At 42.1% G+C, this 14,527-nt stretch overlaps 1 protein-coding gene across 1 annotated transcript; it reads left to right on the top strand.

The window, feature by feature from the left end:
- Positions 1-828: 828 nt before the first annotated feature.
- abhd3 (abhydrolase domain containing 3, phospholipase) lies at positions 829-14,216 on the top strand (the record flags this gene model as incomplete). Its single annotated transcript, XM_080837503.1, has 9 exons — positions 829-996; positions 1,634-1,797; positions 3,749-3,931; positions 4,988-5,033; positions 11,656-11,768; positions 12,137-12,310; positions 12,584-12,632; positions 13,501-13,666; positions 14,038-14,216. The coding sequence occupies exons 1-9, from the start codon at positions 835-837 to the stop codon at positions 14,214-14,216; spliced, it is 1,236 nt and encodes a 411-aa protein (XP_080693629.1). The 5' UTR covers positions 829-834.
- Between the last annotated feature and the right edge of the window lie 311 nt (positions 14,217-14,527).

The raw sequence follows: 14,527 nt of genomic DNA, 5'->3' as shown, positions 1-14,527 counted from the left end.
TTTCATTACTCGTATTACTTCATTTTGTCATTATTTTTACAGTTTTTTATCTGATGTTTCGTACGCCACTTTGGATAAAATGCTCTGCTAAATACCTTAACTATAACTAACTATAACTAGGCCTATATGATATAAAATTTACCAGTGAGTCTTTGAACAAATGTCTTACAGTAATAATTTAAATGTTGAACAGGCAGTGTGCTTGATTATAGAAAACTATGTTATTACTGTGACCACTGTTTTCACTGTAGCCACAAAACATGTGCAATAACTGAAATGGTTCAATAGGGGGCAATAACAGTTTCTAGACTAGAGACCGGAAGACTATTGAAGTGCACTCTGCTGAGGGCGATATTATTCTATGGGCTGTCTCTGCTTGTATTCAAAGGTATTTTATTGCAGTAGTTTAATTTAAAAGGAATACATTCTTAGGAGATGATGATGATGTTGGTGAAAAAGGTGTAGAATAAACGCCCTGCCAGCTGTCCAGACCAATATGGGTTAATGAACTGTACATTGTAGGATATGGTTCCGTTATGTAACAAAGAGATCAAATGCTGTCCACAGAGATGACAGAACCAATATTCCCACAGTAATTTTACAAAACACGGAAACAAAATAATATCGTCGGTGCCTGACTTTTTCCATTCTCTTGATGACTGCGTAAAACGAAACTTATGATGATGAAAGAGCGCCACTTATCGGCAAGATGTAGCATAGGTTATAAAGCACCGTTCCCCTTGACTCTCCTCTGCTCAATTGGACACGGACCCGGCAAAGAGGCGTTGATTGTCTCTGCAGCTACCAAAAGCGCGAGGTAACAGGGACCTGGCAATGATCTCACTGGAGCTCAATTTCAATGTTTTGACCAGGGATCTGTCACATTATCTGGAAAACCAAGTTAAAGTTGGGCTTTTCGGTTCTGGAGTAGGATTGTCACTGGTGCTCGGCTTCAGCGCAGCGTATGCCTGCTACTACTTGATCTCTGTAGCAAAGGTAGGGTGGCAGTGAGACGCTTTTTCGGAGAATGGATCAATCCACCGTTATAACTAACCTAATCATTTCAGTAGAACTAAAAACATAAAAAGTAGACATTGCTGCATTTCATAACGAATGCGATTCCACTGCGATGGTTTGCTGCATTCATCGGCATTCGGGACCCATCTGACAGGAAATGTTTACTGTCCTTGGTCCTGAATTGGTTTTAATCTTAATGATGATATAACTGCTGGTTTTGATAAATACATTTGTAACTAACATCTCGATAACATATGTCGCTGTTTTATGTTTTGCATGTGATTTCCACAGTTTTTACTGGTTGTAGTATTAGAGCTTATATAAGCTATTGGATAGGCTGTATAAGCCTTATTCGTTTTGTGTCCTTTCGTTATTTGAAAAACAGTGAAAGTTCCAGTCTAGTCAATTCGTAAATTAAAATGGAAATCTGTGGTAGGTTTGTTTTAGACTAAGTAAAAACAGAGTTTTACCCATATGCGGACAATTGCCTGCAGTCCAAAAATGGAGCGTGGGAGAACATCTGCACTGACTCTGGTTCTTTTGGGTTGTCTGTCTTCTCCCATGGCTGTGTATACTCAAAACTAACAATAGACTTTATGTTCTGTTTGTTTCACAGAAGCCAAAGCTTGTTGTCGGTGGAGAAAAGTTCAACACATTCCTGAAGGAACAATGCCCTGTGGTGTCAGAGACTTACTACCCCACCTTCTGGTGCTGGGAGAGCCGGGTTCAGACGCTGCTTAGACCCTTTGTCACAGCAAAACCTGGGGTCAGCTATCGGAAGTAAGACCATTCGCTACATTTTTCTATTTATAATAAATGTGTTATAGTTACTGTAGTAATGTGGTAGTGGTTGTTATAGAAAGAGTTCTAGTCAAGGTGTTGGTAGGTGTTAATAGCAGTTGCATCAGAATGAATTCTCTCTTTACACTCAGTTGAATTTTTTGGTCAGTGAACAGCATCAGAATGGCAATACTTTCAGTTGTGTTGTAGTGCCTTGATCGTCATCACACCTGACACTCCAAGAACACCAGGCCATAAGTTAATAGGCTTTAAATAGCTAACATGTGACCCCTCGGGACCCCTCAGGGAAGATAAATGTGCACGTGCAGCTGTTCCAGTGTTATGTCACCTGGCTGAATTACCTGGCTTCTGATGGTGCAATGCAACAACGGCCTATAGCCTGAGCTTTGTTTAATGGAGAAGGTGAGGTCAAGGTACAGAGTTACGGATGCTTTAAGCACCCACAAGCACAATATTTCTGGTTGTTCTCAGCCAGGGCTTAGCTAAGAGATGAAGGGAGCCTTTTGTGTTTAACTGTAGGATCAAGCACTCCGGGTTTCTACAGAACATTCCTGGGAAGATTACTGTGTTTTATGGTCAAACGTTAATTAATGCATTTGGGTGAATTACTTATGCTAGTCTATCCCTTACTGATGAGGTCAGTGGAAAGTGAATATGGGTGTGTTTTCACAGACCTAACAGTTTAGTTTGTCATTTCATGTGTCCAGAGGTGACGATGATGCAGTCGTTATAGACTCCTGATTATTTACCAAGCCAACCACACTGTAATTGAATTGACTTTACCAAAAATGATCCTTACACATCAACACACTTCCATTTTCGGAGGTGCTCTGGACAAATGAGACAGTTGCTCACAAAGACGATTTTGTGACCTACATATTAAGTCTCTGATGCGTGATCATATATATGTTCTGACTGCGAGTGAATCAGCAGCTGAACCCTGCCATGTTGCATATTTACACATGGGCAACACACAATGTGCACTCCTTACTCTCACAACTGATTTCATGACCTTGTCTCAGCACGCAAGAGGCTGTCTGAGCTCTGTAGTTTCGCAGGCTGGCATGTGAAATTGAGACTCGTGGGTGGTCACTGCACTTTGCAGCGCTGGGACTGTGGGGACTGTGGGGTCCTGTGTGTGTGTGTGTCTCGGAAAACACGTGAGCTGTGTTCCAATCTTGCTCACCCTGTCAAAATTGGGGGACCTTACATGACTATTAAAAGGTCCTCCTCTAACTGGGAGAGTAGGGCGCTGTTGGTGGCACGGGCGGTTGGCAGCCACTGTGCAGACTGACCCCAGCTACATATTTAATGGAGCCTCTGAAATTTCATGCCGCTGCCTCAGCTTTAGCCAGGCTACCATAGAAGGTGCAAAGTCGCATTCTGCCACGGACTCACTGTATAAGTCTTATGGGGAAATGAGAGACAGGCACAGGGGAAATAACCCAGTCAGCTGGGATTTAGCCTTTGCCTGATTGCATTTCCTTGGAATAGGGGGTGAGGGGACTGGGGAGATGCACAGGCATTGCTGTCCAAGCACAAAACTGATTTGATTTCAACCTAAGAATTGCAGTGTTCACAATCAACTTTTATAATGTTTTTTTGTTCCCCAAAAAATGTGTGTGTGCTGTGCAAAATATTTCCATTAACATTGCCTTGTTGACATGGCAAGAGCTCATGGCATAATGCAGTGCATTAGAGCTTTCTGGGACGTATGGCAGTAATGCATGAATCATAATTGCTCATTAGTAACTGTCCCAATCCGTCACTCTCATTTGAAAACATTCTAACCGCCTGTCTTTATAGCTAGCAGCAGTCGCTTAGGGAGTGTGTAGTGGGGCACTGCAAGGCTATGCCAGGCTTAATCTGTGTGTAGTGGGCCGCTGCAAGGCTATGCGAGGCTTTATCTGTGTGTCCTGGATGTCTGCAGTGAGCTGATTAGGGCTCCAGATGGAGGCCAGATTTCTTTGGATTGGGTCGACAACGATGAGAGCGCTCCTTACCCCGACGCGTCCATGCGGCCCACCATCCTACTGCTTCCAGGCCTGACCGGCACCAGCCGAGAGTCCTACATCCTCCACATGGTCCAGCAGAGCCGTGATCTGGGTTATAGGTGGGTGTCTAGGACCCAGAACCCCACCCCAACCCCACCTCCACCCCCACCCCCGAACAATGATGACATCATTCATTTTTGACTAATCAATGCAATTTTAAAGCTTACTCATCTAGTTTTGTTACATCTTTTTACAATGCATGTGTTATACTCATTTATGAAAGAATTTTAACATAATAACCAAAAGGTGAGTCCATGCTCACCTAATACACAGGGAGATTTACTAATCCAGTAAGATAATTTCTAATGGTATTTCTACTGCGTAGACGTCTGTACATATGGTCTGCATTCATCATTGCAGTGCTACGCTGGGCTAAAGAGCTGAGCTGGGCACAAATCGGCAGGGCTGCAGAGAGATGCACTTTTCCTCCCCGGATGAGAGGGACCTCATTCTTCTTCACATGAAGGAGAGCAGCGATGGGAGTGATAGAGAGATAGAGAGAAAGAGAGAGAGAGAGAGAGAGAGAGAGTGAGAGATAGTCACAGAGTTAGAGAGTGTGAGAGAAAGTCAGAGAGAGTTAGAGAGAGAAAGAGAGAGTCAGAGTCAGAGTCGGAGAGGCTAGCTCAGCACCTTCTCTTTTTCCCTCTCTGGACCTAATGAATTACAGCTCACACTTAAAACCAGCTTTGCAGCTTAGTAAGAAAAGCTTCCCCTCACTGCAGAGAAAGCAGCCCCCCTCTCTCTGCATTGGCCCCAGATAACACAGATAAATGGAGGCTGCCACTCTCTGATAACCGCTGACATGTGATCCTATGATGGCACAGCCCTCACTGTTTTAAACTGATGCATGACGAGAATGATTCCAGGACTAAATATGTATTCCATCAACACCTAATCACATCATAGTCTTTTACTAATTGTCTTATTACTCAAGTCACTACAACAAACCTTGTTGCACAAGAGGTCATTGAGAGGTCATTGAACTCAAAATGTGTGACCAAATAACACTGATAATTCTTGGCCTTGCTAGCCTCCATTGTTATCACTGTAATAAGTTAGTAATGCTGTGTCAGATATGTGTGTCCCACACATGTGGTCTTTGTCTCATGTTTCAGATGTGTGGTGTTCAACAACAGAGGAGTCTCTGGAGAGAAGCTCTTGGTAAGAACTTGATGTTGTGGGTAAATATGAGTGGGTTTATATCAGGGATCTCTCTGTCTCTCTATGATTGACAAAGAGGTCTGACCTTGTAGCATGGCAATGAAATATCCATATATGTCATACATAAGACATTTACAGGTATGTACACAATAAGTTGAAACAAACCTGGATATAAAGATACATGGGTATGATTATTATAATACTCAGAGAAAATAGAAGAGTTGTCCGGAAACCAAGTTTCACATATACTATGTGTTCAAAGGAAATACAAAGATGAAGCTTATTGGCTGGTTCGTGGTCTTAAGAAAGACTGAAACAGCAGGATGTCTTAATTCTTCCAATAGATTTTTCCCTGACACATCAGTGCTCTTCCTCAGTGAAGCCTGGGGTCAGCAGTTAATGTGTAGACAGTTTTATCACAGAATAAGCAATACATCTGTGGTTGACTTTGCCTTGTGATGATGATGATGATAATACTTTTCAGGCATCCCAACAGCTCTATTTGCAGCAACACATAGAATTCAAAATTAGGACGAAATACAAAAAACATACATTTGACTTAACATTACAATCAGAAAGACCACAAAAGAAAGTCTAGTCCCTTAAAAAATTAATTTGGTCTTGGATTAAGCCCCATATTAAATTTTAGGATTGAGTGATGCACAATAAAGTGGAACCTTGTACCTCTAGCAATTAGTTATTTAGGACGTTGGCCAGCCTTAATATGTTACTATGATCTCAAGGGGCTGGCTGTCAATCTTTGTAGTGGTGGCGGTGAAACAGTTTTGACTCTAAAAAAGTGGGAAAACGCTTGTACCATGTGGTATTACAATACTATAGAACAGGGGTTTTCAAAGTGGGTGCCTTGACGCATGCTCAGGGGTGCCGCGGAATGGCCCAAGGCTTGACATTTAAAAAATTGTAATTACATCAATTAAAAAATGTATTTGCAGCACAGACAACAATAGGCTACAGTTAACAGTTGATTCAGGGCGTAACATCAACCACAGCTCTCTTGTTGACTTCGTTCGTTATTCCGTATTGACAGCAGATGGAGGAGTGCAGGTAGGCGCAATGGATACGTTTTTAAAGAGAGTGCATCCACCTCCACAGTAACAGACATCGGAATCGAATTCATCAAATAGAAAAGTGAGCCATTATAACGACCCACACCTCCAGTATGGGTTCAGTGTGGCGAGGTGACGTGCCCCACACTAGTATGCCTGTTCTGCAGGGAGACGTTGGCTAATGCAGCCAATCCATGGTGCCTAGCAAGTTGGCAAGGCACCTGGAGACCAAGCACCCGACACACAAGAACAAAGACATTGAATATTTTGAAAGACTTAAAACACAGAATATCACACAGAGCGAACGCTTTCTACCGTGCATGTGTCTGAAAAGGCACAAAAGGCTAGTTTTTTAGGTGCCGAGTTGCTTGCTAAATCTAAAAAGCATACACTTCCGAAAAAAAATCCCCCTCTCTGATAACACGATCAAACGTTGCATTGATGATATGTCGGAGAACATGGAATCTGTACTGAGTGAGAAACTACGGCTAAGGGGGACTTTTGCGCTTCAAATAGACGATGCTAGTGGCCTTTGCCAGCTGATCACTAACAAGAGATATGTGGATGAGGACAAATTTACAGAGAACTTTAATTTGCAAAGAAGTGGACAACCATGCTAAACTTAATGGGACACATGTGCCCGTCTTTGACTGCAGAGTTTGTTAATGGGAGGAGGGATTGTGGACAGTGCAACACCTGAGGCTGTCAGTTGAACAGGACCTCCGTGTTGCACTGTCCACAATCCCTCCTACACCTGAGGCAAAGGCTGTCAGTTGAACAGGACCTCTGTGTTACTGTCAACGATCCCTCCTCGCATTTACAAACTCTGCAGTCAGAGACAGGCACATGTGTCCCATTAAGTTGCTAAGTTGTCTGTAGAGATGAGAATAACTTTATTTTTGTGAACTTTATATTGGTAAAGCTTTTTGTATAAGGGTTTGTTTCTGCTATGTTTTGTTACTGCCAGCTAATTTCTCGATTATTACCCATACTCATTTTGGCTGTGATATACAGCCGCGGAAAAAATTAAGAGACCACTTCAAAATTATCAGTTTCTCTGGTTTTACTATTTATTGGTATGTGTTAAAGTAAAATGTACATTTTAGTTTTATTCTATAACCTACTGGCAACATTCCTACCAAATTTCAAATAAAAATATTGTCATTTAGATCATTTATTTGCAGAAAAATGACAATTGGTCAAAATAGCAAAAATGATGCAGTGTCTTCAGATCTCGAATAATGCAAAGAAAACAAGCTCATATTCATTTTTAAACTACACAATACTAATGCTTACACTTAGGAAGAGTTCAGAAATCAATATGTGGTGGAATAACCTTGATTTAAAATCACAACTTTCATGTGTCTTGGCATGCTCTCCACCAGTCTTTCACATTGCCGTTGGGTGACTTTATGCTACTCCTGGCGCAAGAATTCAAGCAGCTCGGCTTCTTTACATGGCTTGTGACCATCCAGCTTCCTCTTGATCACATTTCAGAGTTTTTTTTATGGGATTCAGGTCTCGAAATTGGGCTGGCCATGACAGGGTCCTGATCTGGTGATACTCCATCCACACCTTTACTGGCCTGGCTGTGTGGCATGGAGCATTGCCCTGCTGGAAAAAACACTTCTCAGAGTTGGGGAACATTGTCAGAGCAAAAGGGAGCAAGTTTTTCTTCCGGGACAACGTTGTACTTTGCCTGGCTGAGGTTTGTAAAAGACCATAAGGATTGAAAAAGTGGACTGGAGGTTCTTCTAAGTTCGTCTTCTCTGATGAGTCCGATTTCACAGTAGGTGCAAGACTCTCTGGCTTGTAGGCCTCTCCAGGTCTCCGTCTAACCATCAGACGACCATGTGTTGGGCAAAGCTGAAAATTGGACTCATCAGAGAAGACGAACTAGAAGACCCTCCAGTCCACTTTTTTCAATCCTTATGGTCTTTTACAAACCTCAGCCAGGCAAAGTACAACGTTGTCCCGGAAGAAAAACTTGCTTCCTTTTGCTCTGACAATGTTCCCCAACTCTGAGAAGTGTTTTTTTCCAGCAGGGCAATGCTCCATGCCACACAGCCAGGCCAGTAAAGGTGTGGATGGAGTACCACCAGATCAGGACCCTGTCATGGCCAGCCCAATTTTGAGACCTGAATCCTATAAAAAACCTCTGAAATGTGATCAAGAGGAAGATGGATGGTCACAAGCCATGAAAAGAAGCCGAGCTGCTTGAATTCTTGCGCCAGGAGTAGCATAAAGTCACCCAACGGCAATGTGAAAGACTGGTGGAGAGCATGCCAAGACACATGAAAGTTGTGATTTTAAATCAAGTTTATTCCACCAAATATTGATTTCTGAACTCTTCCTAAGTGTAAGCATTAGTATTGTGTAGTTTAAAAATGAATATGAGCTTGTTTTCTTTGCATTATTCGAGATCTGAAGACACTGCATCATTTTTGCTATTTTGACCAATTGTCATTTTTCTGCAAATAAATGATCTAAATGACAATATTTTTATTTGAAATTTGGTAGGAATGTTGCCAGTAGGTTATAGAATAAAACTAAAATGTACATTTTACTTTAACACATACCAATAAATAGTAAAACCAGAGAAACTGATAATTTTGAAGTGGTCTCTTAATTTTTTCCGCGGCTGTAGTTGTGAGAGAAACTGACGTTGTCTGTTCATATTCTGTTCACTATTTATTAAAAAGTTATATTATATGAGTTGAATTAAAGAGAGTGGTTCATTTGAATTTAACAAAAATGAGATAAACCTCACCTTTTCAATGTAATGCCTTTAATAAAAGCAGTTATAGCGTATTCAACATATCACAAGGTTAAATCAAATGGCATAAAGTACAAATATGACATAAAAAATAGGGGTGCCGTGGATGGAGAGAGATACTGTATGTTTAGAGGTGCCGTGAGCCAGAAAAGTTTGGGAACCACTGCTATAGAACACATAATCTCAAAAGAAGAATTTGTCTACTCACCCCAAAAGACCTAAGGCTGTGAAGGAAATGTATTCTTTGCTTTGTCCTTTACAGACAAATTCAATTTAGTCTTTCCAGGCTAACAGATAATCTATCTATTATGTGTGGCAGTTGCCCTTAGTTTGTCCTGTAAATGCACTGTAAGTGGTTTTAACAAGCTGATCAGATCCACATATAGCCATATACCGATATGGCCAACACAGATACACATCACTGGAAGTGCAATACAAAAAGCACCATGGGTGGTAAGTAGGAGATAGATGATGTAAAATGCATTCGTGGTTAGGAAGAGGACAGGCATCAATATTTAACCAAGTAACTGAACATCTACAGTATGTCCAGGTTCTGGTTTGTGCACAGTAACAGTGATAATCTATTGATTTCCTGTGTGCTGCTCTGTCCATGTTACTAGAGCTCTTGTAAGAGCCAAATGTATTCACTTAGAGCACTGCACAGTACAGTCCTTATACATCGTTTGTATTTTTATTTTTATACTCTATTGGATCTCGGTTGTATTTGACCTTTCTAAAATTGTGGTCATAGATCTACATTCCATTAGACATTGAAGTTGAAATGAGAACAGCAGGGAGGTTTAAGCTCCAAGTCTGCACAGCAGGCTTGTTCATGAGCTGACCCCCTGCTCCCTCAACCCAACAATGAATAATTGTCCACATTAGGTCAACTACAGCTTGCATTGGACAATGACACTGTTGAGTATGTGGTCACAGCTGAGGACAGTGTCCTACTAGAACTACCCGGACTTAAGATCAGTACCAATGGTTCCATAAGCCCAATTAATGTGGGAGCAGTCATAGTGAAGTATCACTTTAAAACAGATAAGCCATTCTCATGTCATTTTAAGTGTACTTGAGTACAGTTTAATAAAACTATTTTAAAAGATTTGAATGACTGTGCTGCATCAAAACTGATTTTTGTATGTATTTTTTTCCTTTGGAAAGGATGTTCAGTGTATCTTTATTTCTATGTGACTCAGCAGAACTCTTTAAGTGCTTTTCAACACAAGTTAACATTCACAGGCTGTTGTGACTGGTATTTCTGCCATCGCTCACTGTGAATGCGCCCTATTGTTAACACAGGACAGTGGGCTGCTAGCCTCATTCCAGAAAACTGGACATGATTTGAGGACAGCGGCTGAAATGCTGCCTGTACTAAATCACAATCAATCCGCGTCTTTTCAGTAAGGCTTCCATTGAAGGGTAAATGTGTTCAATTGAAAAGCCTATAGTTGGGCCACCAAACATTGTGCTTGCCCGTTCATGCAGGCAGTTATGGCAGCTCAGAAGGAAGGTTGCAGGAGCACTGGATGCCTAATGACCTGGTTGCTAATGTGAACTTCCATTCAACAGATTTCCAGGGCCGGAGCATTTCCTTTTAAACTGTTGCATCAGACCTCCTTTGTTGGCCTTAGATTGGAACTCTCAGCAGACTCTAGTCGGGCTCCAGAAACTTCACCCATAAACACTAGTGAGTTCAGTGGGCCTGTGTGCCTCCAAACTAGGCCAGTTACTTTGGACATGGAGCATTGTGTTTAACAGAGGCTAATCTGTGATCAAGCTGGAGCTAAAATGGGGATGCGTGTTGACGTCATTGGGGTTTACCCTGTGAGATCTGGGACGTGCTGTGTCCTCCTCAGACATGGCGTATGTAGACAGGCATTCCTCAGCTATGGTCTGTGATTCATTGGCTTAATTGTATTCATGTTGGAGATGTCCTATTAATAGGCATGTGGGATAGAAGGCTTCTTGCCCCTATTTAAAAATGTAATGTGATAATGTGTAATTGTTGTATGACTAATCGTAGCCTTTTTTCTCCAAAATAAAATATATTTAACATCAGCTGATTCAAGTAGCAGTATTCCTCAACTATTTGTTTCCATATCCAAAAAATAATCAGTGACTTTGTTAATGCCTGTAAAACAGTAGCTTGGTCATGAGTTCCAAATCAAAGTTAAAGAGATGGTTTCTTTTGCAGGATGTTTTGAAACTCTTTTCACTAGTCTGTGCTACTAGGTATTTGCCTATGGTAGCCTTTATTACTCATGTGGCTACTAGTCTTTGCTACTAGGTACAGTATTTGCATGACATCCTGATTTTCATAGCATTGCATGTTTAAAAGGAGCTGAATAATATCTAGTTGTGTTTCCTTTCATGACGTGTAAGAGTCTGTCATTTAATAAATGTACACTGTTGCACCAGTGCTGAGAGGATACCTATAGAGGTTAGAGTAATGCAGCCGTTTATCAGATTCATACACATATATTAAACAACTTGTAAGATATGCCTACTAGAATGATTTGATTTGATTGTCATATTATTGTTCTCAAATTAAGGTTTAATTGGATGAAGTGGTAAGACGGTACGGTAGTTGTTGAATTAAGTTAAATTAACTGACTGTAATTATTGCAATAGAGCACACCCGTTAGAGGCCTGTTTACACTTACTGCAAAGGTTGAGATTTCAAACAAATGCTTGAGCAAAGGCAATCAGGTCTGCATGATGAACTCTCGGTAGAGAGTGGATGTCATATATATCTGCTCTTGTCTTTCTTCAGACCCCAAGGACTTACTGTGCAGCCAATACAGAGGACTTGGAGATGGTCATCGGTCACCTCAATCGACTGCATTCAAATGCCCCCATCATGGCTGCTGGGGTGTCTATGGGGGGGTAAGAGTCTCTATCTCAGCACCTTATTCTTCAGGAGATAGATTGCCAAAAAATCTTGTCTTCCAGTTATTATTGCCATGGCTAGTGGTAGTGGGCTCCAAAAATTAAGAGGCGCACAGAGTCTATCAGTTTTGTCAAGCCCAAACTTAAGTGACCTGAGGCAGTAGAACTGAACACTTCAAGAGCCTTCAAGAGATAAAAGTTTATTTTTTTATCGTTACTCAGCAACTCCTCCGGTCTCAGAAATGTGAACGTCATGGACTTTTCCGCATGGACTCAGGCATTTGTTCTATAACCCTCAAAACACTGGCCTTAAAACATCAGTCATGGTGAACTTGGCTTCTTTTTTGGGTTCTCTCTGTGCATAGGATGATGTTGGCCAACTACTTGGGCCGCAAGGGACGAGAGACCTGTTTGAAGGGAGTTGTAGTTTTCTCAGCTGGCTGGGATGTGTTTGAGTGCACCGCTTCACTAGAAAAGCCCCTCGACAGATTCCTCTTCAACTCCTACCTCACCAGTTGCCTGCAGGCTTCCGTGGATCGGTCAGTATTAGTGTGGGGGTGTTTGTGAATGTGTGTGTGTGTGTGTGTGTGTGTATGCATGTGTGTGTGTGTGTGTGTGTCTGTGCTTGTGCTTTTACATGCAGCAGGGCAGGGGGTCACTCCAGATAAGCTGTAGCTAAGCTTACTGTGACCTGGCCCTGAGCCGTGGTGTGGTGTGGGTCGGCCTGGTTACTCATCTGGATATCTGTGCCTATTATATACCAGTGAAGTGCTGATGGTTTTGGCTTACACAAGATGTCTTCTGTTTCACAGCCACCGACCTGTTTTTGAGAAGCATTATGATATTGATCATGTAATGAGGGTAAGTATTGTCTCTTTTCTCTGCTTAATCAGCCATGTTTGTAATATGTTATCTACAAGAGTTAACCATAGTGCATCATGAATGTGTTCATAGGGCTTTAAAACACATTTGGAAGACACTATAATATTTAACGTAAGCCCTCTGAACTGTCACTGAATGAAGATTTATACAAAAAAATATAATTTTCAGTCATTCATTACAGACATTTATATCTAATTGTGAAGAATGTATCATGAATACCTATGCTACGTGACGTGTTACCTAAACACTGCGTGGATGGCATCATATGCCTGAACATTTGTTTTTTGTAATCTAGTGGCACCCTCACAAAAGAAATCATTTGCACCAAAACTTGTTGGATTTACCTCCATTTATAAGTGAATTTATGTATAAACTACATTTATTATAGCAATCTTCAGAGAATCAATACAGAGAGGAGGAAAAGCTATAACAATAGATGATTACATAACCTTTTCCCATGCCTATATCTGGAGAGACAGTGGGATGCCAGGGCTTGTGAAGAATACTAGAACATGTTCGCGCTTTCTCTTGGGAGAGGATCTGGGAAGTGTGCAATAATGTTTTTAACACAGAATCTTCTTAACCTAGCAGGAACTAGAGCATGAGGCTCTCCATGGCTAACAGTGATGACATGCTGATCATCAGCTGAAACAATAATCTTGTTTTTTCTAAATGCTACATTTTTTACATGTGGCAATGCATGAACCCTTTTAACCCTTCTGCACACTCTTGAGCTCTGTTCGCACTATCAACCAAATGCTCTCTCTTTCTCTCTCTCTCTCTGTCTGTCTGTCTCTCTCTCTCTCTCTCTCCCTCTCTCCCTCTCTCTCTCTCGTGATGCTCACAGGCCAAGACTATACGAGAGTTTGATGAGCGGTTCACCTCCAGAATGTTTGGCTACCCAACCAATGATGACTACTACAGAGATGCCAGTCCCATCCACAGGCTGAAGTCAGTGCAGGTGCCAATGCTGTGTCTGAATGCAGCTGATGATGTCTTTTCCCCAAACCATGGTGAGACGCCAAGTGCCTCATGTTTGCACTGTCGATCACATCACACTACTGGGCTGTTCTTTGAGACATTGAGGCTGCTGTATGGTGTATCTTGCTAGGACATGTAATACAATAAGGAACCACTGTCATGGATGGTGGTTTAAACAGTTGGTGATGACAATTCTAAACCCCACTGCTGGAGATTCTCAGTAGATACAGCAAATAACCAATTGTGCGAAGATTTCTTAACGTGTTTTTTCTAAATCTTTTTCTGCTTTTTTTTTAAACTACATTAGTCTCTGAAGCATCACCATTTCCAATTCCTCCAGGTGCTTAATGCACCTGCCTTTTTATTGTTGGATTGCATCTGATAGATTTTCTGCCCTCTCCAGCCATTCCAGTGGAGGCGGTGAAGCAGAACCCTAACCTGGCCCTCCTGATCACCTGTCACGGGGGCCACATCGGCTTCCTGGAGGGCATGTGGCCCCGCCAGAGCACTTACATGGATCGTGTGTTCAGGCAGTTTGCCAAGGCCGTCGTCGAGCACGGTGGCAACTTGAGAGACCTCTAACACCTGGGTCCCAGCAACAGCACCTCCTCTCTCCTCACATTCTCCGGGAACAGCACCAACACTCTCCTCCCATTCTCCAGGAACAGCACCTCCTCTCTCCTCCCATTCTCCGGGAACAGCACCTCCTCTCTCCTCCCATTCTCCGGGAACAGCACCTCCTCTCTCCTCTCCCATTCTCCGGGAACAGCACCAACACTCTCCTCCCATTCTCCGGGAACAGCACCTCCTTGCTCCTCCCATTCTCCGGGAACAGCACCTCCACTCTCCTCTTCCATTCTGCGGGAACAGCACCTCCTCTCTCCTCCCATTCT

The sequence above is a fragment of the Sprattus sprattus genome (assembly GCF_963457725.1).
Source record: "Sprattus sprattus genome assembly, chromosome: 4".
In the NCBI taxonomy this organism is placed as follows: Eukaryota; Metazoa; Chordata; class Actinopteri; order Clupeiformes; family Clupeidae; genus Sprattus; species Sprattus sprattus.
This window is presented reverse-complemented; position numbering and strand designations above follow the sequence as displayed.